Source organism: Melospiza georgiana, chromosome 28, assembly GCF_028018845.1.
Source record: "Melospiza georgiana isolate bMelGeo1 chromosome 28, bMelGeo1.pri, whole genome shotgun sequence".
NCBI lineage: Eukaryota > Metazoa > Chordata > Aves > Passeriformes > Passerellidae > Melospiza > Melospiza georgiana.
This window is the reverse complement of record NC_080457.1, coordinates 3,296,674-3,310,123: the sequence shown is the minus strand read 5'-3', so window position 1 is coordinate 3,310,123 and position 13,450 is coordinate 3,296,674. Positions and strand designations below refer to the sequence as shown.

General features: G+C 47.3%; 1 protein-coding gene across 3 annotated transcripts; it reads left to right on the top strand.

The window, feature by feature from the left end:
- The first annotated feature begins 253 nt into the window (after positions 1-253).
- ETV4 (ETS variant transcription factor 4) lies at positions 254-13,185 on the top strand. Of its 3 annotated transcripts, none has more exons than XM_058041950.1 (12): positions 254-350; positions 442-538; positions 665-712; positions 2,476-2,529; positions 2,992-3,106; positions 4,196-4,342; positions 6,121-6,335; positions 8,449-8,523; positions 8,601-8,663; positions 9,015-9,184; positions 10,087-10,188; positions 11,403-13,185. In XM_058041950.1, exons 1-12 carry the CDS (start codon positions 306-308, stop codon positions 11,604-11,606), a joined length of 1,335 nt encoding a protein of 444 aa, XP_057897933.1. In that variant the 5' UTR covers positions 254-305; the 3' UTR covers positions 11,607-13,185. The 3 variants fall into 3 exon arrangements, with proteins under 3 accessions (XP_057897933.1, XP_057897932.1, XP_057897931.1); XM_058041949.1 differs by having other exon boundaries at positions 9,012-9,184; XM_058041948.1 differs by having other exon boundaries at positions 8,601-8,693; positions 9,012-9,184.
- The last annotated feature ends 265 nt before the right edge of the window (positions 13,186-13,450 follow it).

Below are 13,450 nucleotides of genomic sequence, written 5' to 3'. Positions count from 1 at the left end.
ATTCGATCAAACAAAGGAGTGGGCGAGCCGGGGCCGTGAGCGCGGCCAATGGGGGGGGACCGGCCCCGGTCCCGGGCCCACGGCGGCCTCGGAGCGGCCACGGGGCGGCTCCGCCGGGGGCTCCGCGGGGGCCGGGCCCGCCGCTGCTGAGGGACGGCTCGGACGGGACCCGCTCCCTGTCCCGGGGCTCGTCCCGGCCGGGCTCGGTCCCGCCTCGCGTCCCAAGTTCCAGCGACGCGTTCGCCGCCTCTCCCGGATCCCGGCCCGGTTCCCCGTCCCCGGTACCCCTCAGATGCCCCAGGAGGATGAAGGGGTACCTGGACCAGCAGGTGCCGTTCACCTTCCCGCAGGTGAGTGGCGGCTCCGCCGGGGGGGGCTCCGGGCCGGCTCCGCTCCTCCCGGGGCTCCGCTCTGAGCTCTGATCCGCTCCTCCCTCCGCAGCAGCCCCCGGGCCCGGCGCTGCCCGCGGGCCGAGCCGTGCTGGGCGCTGCCAGGACTCCCGGGGAACCGGCGGTGCCGCCCGAGCAGGACTCGGAAGGTGAGGGGGACCGGGGGGTGGCCGGGCTGGAACCGGGACCGCGACCGGGAGCGGGAGTGGGGTCGGATCCTGCCCCGCTCCGCGCCCGGAGCATCCCGCAATCAGCAGCGGCTCCTCTCCCCGCAGAGCTCTTCCAGGACCTGCGGCAGCTCCAGGAGACCTGGCTGACTGAAGGTAAGCTCCTTCTCATCTTCTTAAACTTCTGGAATGCTCTGCTCGGGGAGGCGGTGGAGTGACCGTCGCTGGAGGTGTTTAAAACTAGCCGGGATGTGGCAGGGTTGAGTTGAGGTGTCAGGGAATGGGTTGGACTCGATGATCTTGAAGGATTCTTCCAACCCGGTGATTCTGTGATGATTTCCCCCAGCTCTGCTTAGTGCCATCCCTGGATGTGTTTAAACAAGCCCGGATGTGGCACTGGGTGCCAGGGTTTAGTGGAGATGTTGGCGTTGGGTTGGACTCGATGATCTTGGGGGTCTCTTCCAACCTGGTCATTCTGTTCTGTTCTTTGCGCTCACACCATTCCCACAAGGTCATTTCCTCTGCAGTGCTCACCAGTGACACCAGGACAGGAGGACACAGCCTCCAGCTGTGCCAGGGGGAGTTTAGGCTGGGCATGAGCAAAAAATCCTTCACAGAAGGAGTGGCTGGGCACTGGGATGTGCTGCCAGGGAGGTGGGCACTGCCCTGGAGGTGTTTAACAAAGCCTGGATGTGGCACTGGGTGCCAGGGTTGAGTTGAGGTGTCAGGAAATGGGTTGGACTCAATGATCTTGAAGGTCTCTTCCAACCCAGTGATTCCATGATTCCCCCAGCTCTGCTCGGTTTTGAGTTGGTTTTGGGGTTTGTCCCGCTCCTGGCTCCAAACAAAAGTGGTTTTTTCCAGCCTTGCCAGCCCCGGGTTTGTGGAAATGAGGACGCTGAATGGCACCATTGTGCCGGGCATTTGCTCATGAATGGAGCTTGGCTGCTGGCCCGCTTCCCTGGGTACAATTTTCGCTCCAGGCTGTTTGGAACTGCTTCGATTTTATGCTAATTTGTCACTTATCTTTGTAGGTTGCCAGAACGTTGATATTTTCTTAAACAACAAAGTAGTCTTTTAATTTGGGGAACAAAATGCTTCTATTTTTTCTTTTTTTTTCTTCTTTTTCTATTTTTTTTTTCATGTAATACTTTGTGGGGACTTTCCTGGAATTTACATACTTTTCAGTTTAGTGTCTTAATTGTTTTGAACTTCAAGGAAAACTTCGAATGCCAGGGAGTCACATTAATTCCAAGTGAATCTAGTTCTAAACGTGGTGATTTTGCTCTAATTCCAGTGCTGCAGATGATCCATTTTCTAGAAAATTCAAAACACACCCTCGAGTACAGACTCTTGATAAGTACAGAAGTACTTATTGTATCTAGGCACTTAAAAATATTTAACAATAATGATGTAAAAAGATGCATGGCATTTTGAGTGGGGTAACTCCCTGAGGTTTATTTTTGGCTGACTGAGATTAGTGGGCTTCCATCCTTTATGTCCCTTAATTTTGACTGCATCACCTGTGTTTTAGAGCAGAGGGAGTGCAATCTGTTCTCCACTCTGCAATATCAAAAACTGTAACTTTTGTTAGCAGCAGCAGCATTTCTTTCAGCAGCACTGACAGATTTTATGAAATAACAACAATCTGCTGCCAACTCTCCCTTCCCTGCAGTAAAAGGGATGTAAAAGTAATTGTTAGAAGTTATAAAATAGAGGTAAGGTTTCTCCCAGGACTCACATGTACTCATTAATCCCAAAGGAAAACTCTCCTTAGTCACTAAAATCATCCCAGCAGAGAGCTCAGATCTTTCCTGCAGAGATTTATTTCTGCCTTAGTGCTAATTATGCTGAACAAAGTGCCAAAACTGACTGCTCCCTGCCTCTTTTTCTCCCTCCCTCCCTCTCTCTCCTGACAGCTCAGGTTCCAGACAATGATGAGCAATTTGTGCCTGACTTCCATTCAGAAAACTGTAAGTACCATGGGGATGCTCACACCTCTGGGGGAAAAGGCAAGTCCAAATTTTGGTGCCTTTCCCCCCTGCTCCAGGCAGTTTCCTCCACATAAACTGAAATGAAACACTTTTATTGGCTGCTCTTGTTTCCCTCCTTTCTCAGAGCTTGGTCTCTGAGCCATATATTTAATTTCTTTGTTTTTTGACCTAGAGCTGAGGAGAGGGATGGTCCCAGTTTCACTCTGAGTGAATCAGTGAGTCAGGTGTAATGGGAGATCCTGTTCCAGCTATTAGGGGCTGGAAAGAATTGGCTGCTCCCAACACATCCAACTTCCTGACAATCCCATGGAATTCAGGGTCCTGGGCTGTTGGCACAGCAGAGATTCAGCCAAGGAACCCCTTCATTTGGAAATGCCTGATAATCACAGCTCCCCACAAAGAAGAAAAGTGTCAGTTTGACCTTTCCTTTCTCTCTTGCAGTAGCTTTTCACAGTCCTCCTGCTAAGATCAAGAAGGAGCCCCAGAGCCCCTCGGAGCTGTCCTGCAGCCACGAGCAGCCGCTCCAGCACAACAGCAAGCCGTGCCTTTATGCCAGGTATGGCTCACACAGAGGGGGCAGCAGCTGCTCTGAAATCTGTGTCTTGGTTTGGAAAGTCAGGTGTGTGCTAAGGAAGGCAGGAGCCTCTCCTGAAATGGAAATTATAAACCCCCTCCCACTGGATTGTTATAAATTTGAAATTAAGGGCTCTCAGGTAAAGATATGGGGGCAGGGATAACAGTTCTTTGTTAGGGAAGAAAATAAAAATTATATAAATAGTTCAATAGAACAAAACAACACTGCCAGAGTCAGAGCCCAGCCTGACACCCTGTGGGCAGCAGTCCCATTGGAATTGTGGCTGAGCCCTCCTGCAGTGTCAGGGGTGGTTCTGCTGGAGCAGAGATCCTGTAAAAGGATGGGGTTTTCCTCTGAGGATCCAGTGGAAGAGGCAGCTGTTCCTGTGGGAATCCAGTGGAAAGGCTGTTCTGGTGTCCCAGAATCTCAGATTGTATCCAGGTAGGAATGTTTGAAATCTCCAGGTTGTATCCAGGTAGGAATGTTTGAAATCTCCAGGTTGTATCCAGGTAGGAATGTTCCAAACCTCAGATTGTATCCAGGTAGGAATGTTTGAAAGCTCAGATTGGATCCAGGTAGGAATGTTTGAAATCTCTAGATTGTATCCAGATAGGAATGTTTGAAATCTCTAGATTGTATCCAGGTAGGAATGTTTGAAATCTCCAGGTTGTATCCAGGTAGGAATGTTCCAAACCTCAGATTGGATCCAGGTAGGAATGTTTGAAATCTCCAGATTGTACCCAGGTAGGAATGCTTGGCTCCTCCCCTTGGGCGGAGCATCTCCCCACGGGATGATGGAATTTGATCAGCCATGCAGGGACACTCAATGACCCATTAACAGAAGGTAATTAATCATTAATGACCAATTAACAGAATGTCTCCTGGAGGGAGGTTTGGCTGTGGAAGAGATAAAGAAAAATGCCCAATGAACAGCAGGTACCTGCCCCACCTCTGACAGATGGTGATAGAACACACACCCAGCTAAATCTTGCAGCCTAAGACAGAGATGTTCCTGGCGCTGCCACAAGTCCCTCCTGGAGATCTGAAACAATTTCTCTTTGGCTGTTGCAGTGCCTATGAGCAGCCCAGACAGTGCCCCAGCCCTGGAGTCCTGGTTCAGCCAGCCCTGCAGCAGCTCCCCAGGCAGGACAGGAGCTTCCCCTGCCCTGCAGGGCCACCCAGCTCCACCTCCAGCTGTGGCTTCCTCAGTGAGAGCAGGTGAGTGACCCCAGAGCTGGGCAGGGGACAGCCACGGGCAAGGGTTGTCCTCCTGGCTGGTGGCAGCAGGAAGGTGGAAGTGCTCTGTTTGCAGCTCCTGTGGCACCCAGCTCTGCTGCCTGGGGTGTGAAATCCACACCCTTAACCCTGCCAGGTCCTGCAGTGATGGGCTGTGGGGCAGCTGCCCTTGGAAACATCCTGCCCTGGGATGTCATCCTTCCTTGTGCCTGCCACAGGGAGTGCCTGCAGCTCCAGCAATGGGCTGAGGAGGTTTCTGCCCCTCATCCAGCCCCGTGCCAGGGCTGAAACCAGGGGTGACCAGAAAGCAAAAACCAGGGCTGAGACCAAGGGGCCCAGAAAACAAAAATCAGGGCTGAGACCAAGGGGCCCAGAAAGCAAAAACCAGGGCTGAAAACAGGGGTCCAGGAAACAAAAACCATGGCTGAAAACAGGGGCCCAGAAAACAAAAATCAGGGCTGAGACCAAGGGGGCCAGAAAGCAAAAACCAGGGCTGAAAACAGGGGCCCAGGAAACAAAAACCATGGCTGAAACCACGGGCCCAGAAAGCAAAAACCATGGCTGAAAACAGGGGCCCAGAAAACAAAAATCAGGGCTGAAACCAGGGGCCCAGAAAGCAAAAACCAGGGCTGAGACCAAGGGACCCAGAAAACGAAAACCAGGGCTGAAACCAGAGGGTTCTTGTCGCTGTTAGGTTGGACATGACAAACACACACACGAGGTCAGAGCCTAAGAAGAAAAAATATTTATTCTGCATGTTCTCTAGCTTATATACTCTTAATAGAGTGTGATTGTAAGTCATTAACTACATCACAATAACTGATGATATTTATTGGTGCAAAGCAATTAGTGTTAATATAATTGGCAAAAGTTTTACAGTAATTTAATAAGGTATGTATACATATTTACTTATGCATGGTCTAGCTTACAAAAATTTTCTATATATATAATAGATATATATAGAAATATATATCTAGATATATTTAGCAATATGTCTATATATCTATATATAGATATATATAATAGATGTTATATATAATAGATACTATATATATTTATAGATATCTTTTTATATATCTATAAACACATTTACTTATGCACATAGTGTAGCTTACAAAAATTTTCTATAGATATAACAGATAGAATAGATATATATAATAGATATAAAAATTTTACAAAATTTTTATAATTTTTTATTTTTAATTTTTAAAATCATTTTTAAATTTTTTATAAATTATATTAAAAATTACAAAAAAATCTCTCTATATAATATATATAAAATAGATATGTATATTTATAGATATCTTTTTATATATCTATAAATATGGATTAATAGTAACGTAGATATATTATTAATATTAATAGTAAGATATATTGATAATATAAGTATATATATATACATATATATACATATATATATATACACATATATATACATATATATATACACACACATATATATATACACACACATATATATACAAACACACATATATATATACACATATATATACACCTATATATATATATATATATATATATCTTTTCTAATCTGTTTCCATGCTAACAATCTTGTCTTCCTTGTTATGGATAGACTCAAAAATCATCAATTGTTATTTCTTCTATTGCCTCAGCTTTGCTTGCAGGCCAGCTCTCAAGCCCCCCCACGGGCTCTCTACAGGCTCAGGGGGATCCCCCATTGTTTCTGGGACTGCAAATTCTCAAAGGAAGCAGCAGTCTCACATCTTCTCCCTTCTTAGCTCTGCCTATCAGCCGCCTCTGGAGATGTGCCACCCCTTCCCACCCTCCCAGGAGGACCCCAGTGCCTACCAGTGCCTCCAGTTCCCCCAGCAGGGCTTCAAGCAGGAGCAGCAGGACCCCCAGTACGAGGCAGCAGAGCAGGCAGGCAGCAGGCAGCAGTTCCCAGCAGCTGTGCTGGTCAAGCAGGAGCAGGTGGATTACCTGTATGAGCCAGGTAGGCAGAACTGACCCTTCCTGAGGGCAGGGACTGTGGGGGTGACAGGGGTGGGATGGTGGGGATGGATGGAGATGAGAGATCTCTGGAGCCAGGTCGTGGAATTTGGGGTTTATTGCAAAGGGCCCTGCTGGGAGATGCCAGCCACAGCTCAGAGCAGCCCAAGAGAAGTAAAGAGAGTGGTAAAGAGGATGAGAGGGTAAGAGAGTAAAAGGGTAAGAGAGCGAGGTTCCCGTTACAATACAATAAATCTTCTTCTGTGTTGAATATTCTAGTTCTCACTAACCAATCTAGTACAAGATACAAATCCTATAGCATTTACATACAGCCTATAAGAATCATTACATCACCACACTGTGTTACATTTTAAACCCTAAAAACTCCTCTTTGGGCCCCTTCTGCCAAGCTGTAGGGTCTGCTCTGACCCTTGGAGCTGTCTGCAAGCACAGGGTGTTGTTTCACCTTCAGCTGGCCCCACCATTGTTTTCCAGTTGTTCAGCAACTGAGGTACCTCAAAGCTTGCTTTCATTTCAATCTCGCTGATAGTTTCCATATTCTCAAAATCTTTTGCCAGGCAATCATATTTATAAAGCTTTCCTGTTTCATCTTCCCCAACAATGGGCATCATCAGGGGGGTGAGCAGCTCCTTGGGGAGCATCCAGCTGGATGAGCTGCTGCTCCCTGAGCTCTGGAGCAGCACTGGCAGCACTGCGTGCTCTCTGGGCAGCTAAAACAGTTCTGATGTTCACTGCAGCCAAAATAAGGCTGGGTGACTCATCTTGCTCTAAGAAAGAATTTGTGGTGCAGAGCAGAAAGTCTGGGCAAGGCAGGGGGTGATGTTAAATCCACTCAAACTAGATAAAAGTAAGTAGCCAATTAGGAGACGCTCAAAATTCATGACTAGCCCACTCACACCATCAGGAATGACAAAAAGGCTGTTTCCAGTTTCACAGGGAGTTTTTGGTTTTGGGGGTATTTGTGAGCTTAGAAAGTAAGTGAGGTCAGTTTTGAAGAAATCATGCTGAAAACAACAGCAGAAAGAAAGGAATTAAATATGTTGAAGTCAGTGATGCCAAAAAGAGCTCTCTAGATGCCAGATATCTCCACCAGGTGATTCTCTTATTTTCCCACAAGGGATAAATCTTATTTTTCTTATTTTTCTGACTCACTACCCTGAGATCACAATACCCTTCTTCCAGAGGGAGTGATACCTCTGCTTTCCTGGTATTTTAATGGACAGCTTGAATGGTTTCCTTTAGCAGAAATAAACACAAAAATCAAAAGCTCCTATGAGGGGATCACCGTGGTGATATTGGTATTACAATTTCGCTGGGTCTGTTCAGAAAATGTGCAAGCCCAGAGGATGGGAACGTGTTTTTTGTGAGAGTTTATGGTTGTAATAACACCCAGGCTGTCAGCTCAGAGTTCTCTTCCCTCAGCATCAGCAAAAATCTGCTGGCAGCCATGGTGTGAGAAAGAAATGGAACATAAACCTTTGCAAACTCCCAGTTACAGCTTCTGTTTCAGCTGTGCACAGTAAATAAATTCGATTCAGAAAACACAAATTTCAGTGCACAGACAGCACTTTACACACAGAACCAGGAAAAGACTTCCCGCTTGTTTTTAATTTTTCTCTTATATTTTCTAAACTGACTGTGAGAATGCCCCCTCATGATGTGAAAAAGCCAGGACATCTGAAATGTCATTTGTGAGACTCTAGAGACATTCAGATGCTGCTTCTCTCCATTTTCAGCATCACAGTACCCCTGGAAAAACGTAATGCCTTCTTAAAGCAGCAGCAAAGTGTGTAATTATCTTAAACTAAGAGGAGAGAGAGGTTCAGATTGATTTTGAATATTGATTTATACATTATTTTGTGTAAAAGTTATGTGGAGGTGATTGGCTGGATATCCTGGCTACTCTGAAGGGTGATGCCACAAAATCTTACTGCTCTAATTCCTGATTAAAAGGAAAATGCAAATGGAGTTGATAATGCAAACCAGTCTGACTCTCACCCTTTAGGAGGGCTCCAAGAGGACCTTGGTTAAACTCACCTGTCTCCACCTGTGCTTTTTAAACAAATGGGTTTGTTAATTTGTTAATTGTCCTGTAGATGTTCCTGACTGCCCTTCCATGTACCTGAATGCTGAGGGTTACCCCAGCCACTCCAACACAGAGGGTGCATCAGGTAAGAGATGCAGGCACTGCCTTTTCTCCCTGCACCTCTGCTCCCACCCTGACTGCTGGTGTTCCTTTCTCTTTCAGGCTATGACAAGCAGATGAGGCCCTTTGCTGATGATGTCTGTGTTGTTCCAGAGAAATTTGAAGGTTGGAGAAAGAAAGGCTTGGAGTTTTTATGTAAATATCACCTTACTTAGCCAGCCCCTTGGCCAGTACCTACATAGTTCATTACCCTGGTGTTTTTGTACCCAGCTTTTTGGTATTTTGCTCCTTTTCTGAGCTTTCATAGCAGCATCCAGGCCTTCTAGCATAATCAGCTTAATTGTGACTCACATCAGAGCTGCTCTTGTACAGCTGCTTGTGAATTTACCACTGTTTTATGTGAACTGAAATATTCCAGGTAAACATTTTGAAACAGTGAAATGTGCTGCTTTTTTTTTTTTTTTCCCTTTTTTTCACTGTTCTCCTTAGAGATGTCTTGTTTGTCCTTGCCAGCAGGAGACCTCAAGCAGGAAGGTGCAGGGTACAGGGAAGGACCCCCCTACCAGAGACGGGGCTCGCTGCAGCTCTGGCAGTTCCTCGTGGCCCTCTTGGACAACCCCACCAATTCCCACTTCATTGCCTGGACTGGGAGAGGGATGGAGTTCAAGCTCATTGAGCCAGAGGAGGTGAAACCATTGGGGTTCTCTACAACACTCTCTGTTTCTGGGGCTGCAAATTCCCAAGTGGCTTTTCCTCTGCCCTGGCACTGGCACTTCTCACGTCCTGCAGCAAGTCAAGGTTTTTAGAAGAGGTCAAAACACTTGAGTAGCACAAATAGCAGGTTTAAGACACACTGCTTTTGTGTGAATTTGTAACCTCAGCCATGAGGTGAGTCAAATTATCCACAGCCTTCATTTCCCTGGATATTCACTCTCAAGCTTGCAGTGCTGCTGTGTCATGCTCCATACTTGAGGCTGATATTGAGGTTTGGAGTTTTGAGCCCTACTGATTGCAGAAGTTTTCATAAAATATGCCCTAGTCTATCTTTCTTTCAAAATTACTTCCACTGAAGTGTGATTCCAAATGCTGCCATGCTCCCAAAAAAATCCAGTGATACTTTAACAGCATCTGGGAGAAGTGTCCATAATATCTGTTCACCTCTCGTTGCACTTAGAGCTGCATTTAGCACTGCTCTGGCTACAAATCAAAATTTATGGGCACTTCCAGTGCAGATGAGTTGATACTGGCTTACAACAGACTTCTGAGTCTCATGGATAAAGCTGAAAAATGTGTAGGAGTAGAAAGATACAGGTCTCCTCCAACCATGCTTGGTCTCCTGATAAACACGAAACCTTGAAAATTAGGTGTAACATAGGGGAAAGCAGCCCTAGAAGAAGGCTCCTGGAGGGAGGATTGGCTGTGGGAGAGATAAAGAAAACTGCTCAATGAACAGCAGATAGCTGCCCCACCTCTGACAGACGGCGATAGAATAAATCTATTTATTTAGATTTAATAAATATTTCAACCTAAATCTCTCAAGCTGAGGCAGCTGTGCTCACAGGCATTGTCACTTTGGTGCTGTTTGCAGGTGGCCAGGCTCTGGGGCATCCAGAAGAACCGTCCAGCCATGAACTACGACAAGCTGAGCCGGTCTCTGCGCTACTACTACGAGAAAGGCATCATGCAGAAGGTCAGTTTGCAAAGCAGGAAAAAATTGTTTGTGCTTTATGTGATGCTTCTCTTATTTGAGACAAGAAGCTCTAGATAGGCCTTGAGCTAGCTGTGGGAAATAGGAAAGGTAAGATTTTTAGAAAGCTGGGCAAGCAGGCCTTAGAAAGAACAGATGACTCAGAGCTAGCTGCGACTGCAAAGCATGAGAAATAAAACAAAGGGGGAATGAGAGTTTCTTTATTTTTTCTGTATATTCTGCAGTCAGGAGAGTTGGAATTTGTGCAGCTTCAAGGAGATAGAATCAGTCCTTTCTCTGCTGAAGGAAAGGCTGCCTGGAACTTGGTGCTGTGTGGTAGGGCTGGTGTGAGGGCCCTGGAGAGATAACTGGGAGTGTGTCTGAGTGCAGACTGTTCAGGGACTGCTGCTGCTGCTGTCACCTGGACAGAGAGTGGCAGCTGGCAGCACCCCAGTCCCCAGGAATGACATATTTTCTCCTCAAGCCAGGTCTTATAAGCTCTCAGAGAAACATATCCTACCCAAGATAGCCCAGCTACGTCAAATGGCATAAAATCAGCAGGATGGCTTCTGTGGTAGTGTTAGAAACAGAAAAGTTTTATTAAAAGGCAAAATAGCAAAACTCTTTACAGAGAAAACCTGAGCTAGGGGCAAGAGGCTCCTGCTAAAACACCCCACAAAAGTGATTAGTTCCTTTGTTCTCTTCTTTTTCTAGTGAATTGCTTAGGCAGGACTTTTTGGCCTCTGTCCAGTCCTTAGGTCTGAGGTGAAGTCCCCAAGGTCCTATCTGGGGACAAAGACACCTATGAGGTGTCGTTTTACCAAATTGAGGAGACAAACTTTTGGCCTTTTTTCCTTTTTAAGGAGACAAAGGATAATTTAGTCACTCCATCAACAGGGGGACAGATTCCTGCACAGGAGCTGCTCCAGGGGAGGTCAGAGCAGCAAGAGGACAGCAGGGAAACCTTCCCCAAACTCCTATGGCTGCTTAAATGCCACGTACCTGATCTTGCTGGCTTTCTCAGATACATTGTGGAGGGAGAGGAGGAAAGGGAGTGGGACAGGGACAAAGCAGGTGAAAGATAAATTCTGATTTCCTAGCCAGTCTTTGCTCCAAGGGGAAACGAGCAGCTCTGACACATCTCAGGGCAGGCAGATGTTTGTGCAAACCTCCCCTGGGCCTTGCAGCACTCACCTGGCCTCCTCTCCTCCCTGCAGGTGGCTGGGGAGCGATACGTGTACAAGTTTGTGTGCGAGCCCGAGGCTCTGTTCTCCATGGCCTTCCCCGAGCAGCCGCGGCTGAAGGCGGAGCTGGAGCCCGGCGAGGAGGACACGCTGCCCCTGTCCCACCTGGGGGACAACGGCTCCTACCTGCCAGAGCTCTTCCCTGCACAGCTCTACAGCAAAGGCTACACCTACTAGCACTGCTGGGGGCTCTGTGTGGGCAGGGGTGGGTGGTTGGCGGGCAGCTGGTGCAGTGTTTGCTCAGCCAGCTCTGAACTCGGCAGCCCTGCTCTGGTCAGGACAAGTTTTCAGGTACACAAATGGAAAATCACCTGGCAGCACACAGGGCTCCTGTGTGCTTGTGGTAAAACCTTTGTTGTGAGTGAGGATGGGGCAGGTTCTCAGCTCAGGTGATTGGTGCCTCCAGATGTACCAAACCCGTGACAATCCCCTCGTTGCAGAGGGAGGGGATGCTGTCCCACCACAGGGCTTTTTTCATTCAGAAAAATGAGAGAAATGATGAGAATGTTATAGTGCTGCTGCTGACTCTGTTCCTCCTGTCCATGTCCTGAACTTCTGCATGACCTGATTCCAGCTCTGACCAGAAGAGCCCACTCTGAAAGGCCACTTAAGCCTTCCCAGGATGGCTGCAGGACAATGGTCCCAGATTTTGTGCCTTCCTTGAGGAATACTCATTAATTATCCTGTACCTGCATGCTCCTGCCCTATCACCTCCCTGCCCATGCCAGGAGTTTCTGCTGTTCAGGCCCTCTGAGCAGGGCAGGTGGAGGATCCTGCAGCCCAGAGGGATTTAGGGAACCACAGAGGAGATTTATTGCCCTGCTCTGGGGCACAGCTCAGACCAGTGCCTCATTCAGGGTTGTGGGAAGCAGCAAGGCCTGAGACACAGCTCAGTGCAGTGGTGTGGCTTTTCCCAACTGAAAAAGTTCCTCAATAAACATCCTCAGGATATTTGAAGAGCTGCCAGGCTCTGGAGTGTGCCCAGCCTGAGCTTGGCTAGAGAATTGTCTGAGGCAAGAGGTGGGATTGAATTTAAGCACACCTGGTGGAGGTGTGATTAAAAAATGCTATACAAAATAATCTAAACCATACATAGATCTTAATATAGGAATTCAGACCTAAACTCCACAGATATTTGCATGTCTGGGGGGAATTCAGATGTGTTGAAAGGCAGCTCTCTCTGCACTCCAATGCAGCACATGCACTTAACTAAACTGGCAGGTTTTCCACAACAGTAAATGTTTATATTGGGTACCATATCCTGATTAAGAGGTGTTTAATTCTTTAATTAGCAGCTCCACCACATGCCCAGTTAGACAAGTGTACCCATACAGGAAAAGTCACTTTCCACTGCTTCAGATTGATGCTTCAGCTGCTGAATACACAGCATTGCCAATCATGCCAGCATGGTAGCCTGTAGAAAATATTCTGTATATTGACTGAAAGCCTGATTTCCCCTGCTGCCTGTCCCTGCATGGCCAATGCCAACCCTCCCAGCCTCATCCCTGAGTGCAAGAGCCATGGCAGGAGGGCTGGACACTCTGAGCTGTCTGCTCTGCTGATGCTTTGTTGTTCTGGCAGTTCTGACCCTCCTGCCTTGCCCTGCACAGCTCCTGTGCTGTGCCAGAAGTGAGGGTGAAGGGAAACCCTTCCTTTGGTATAAGCTGCCTTTACTATTTATGAGTGTAAAAATATTATCATTAATAAATTGGTCTGTGTTGGGCCAGTGCAACCTCACTGAGTGCTCCTCCTTTACCTTCTGGGCTTGCTTTGCTCCTCCCTTGGCACCAGCTCACAGCTTTGATCCCTCCACCTGCAGCACTCCCAAGGATCTGACATTTATCCTTTGGGCCACCCCCTGCCCTTCCCTCCTGTCCTTTACTTGACTCTCTGAGTCCAAAGTTACAAACTTTGTAATTCCCTTTAATTTTATGATGATACAACACGAGGGAAAGCTCAGGACATTGAACATCCCTGCTCACCTTTGTACAGAGAGGTGTTCCCAACAGTTACTTTTCAAT

Bases quoted from the DNA above. Each gene is read 5' to 3' on its own strand.
- ETV4 (XM_058041948.1), top strand. From the start codon at position 306: ATGAAGGGGTACCTGGACCAGCAGGTGCCGTTCACCTTCCCGCAG. The intron at 8,524-8,600 runs GTAAGAGATGCA...TTTCTCTTTCAG, and splicing joins CAACACAGAGGGTGCATCAG to GCTATGACAAGCAGATGAGG. The intron at 8,694-9,011 runs GTAAATATCACC...TGTCCTTGCCAG, and splicing joins GAAAGGCTTGGAGTTTTTAT to CAGGAGACCTCAAGCAGGAA.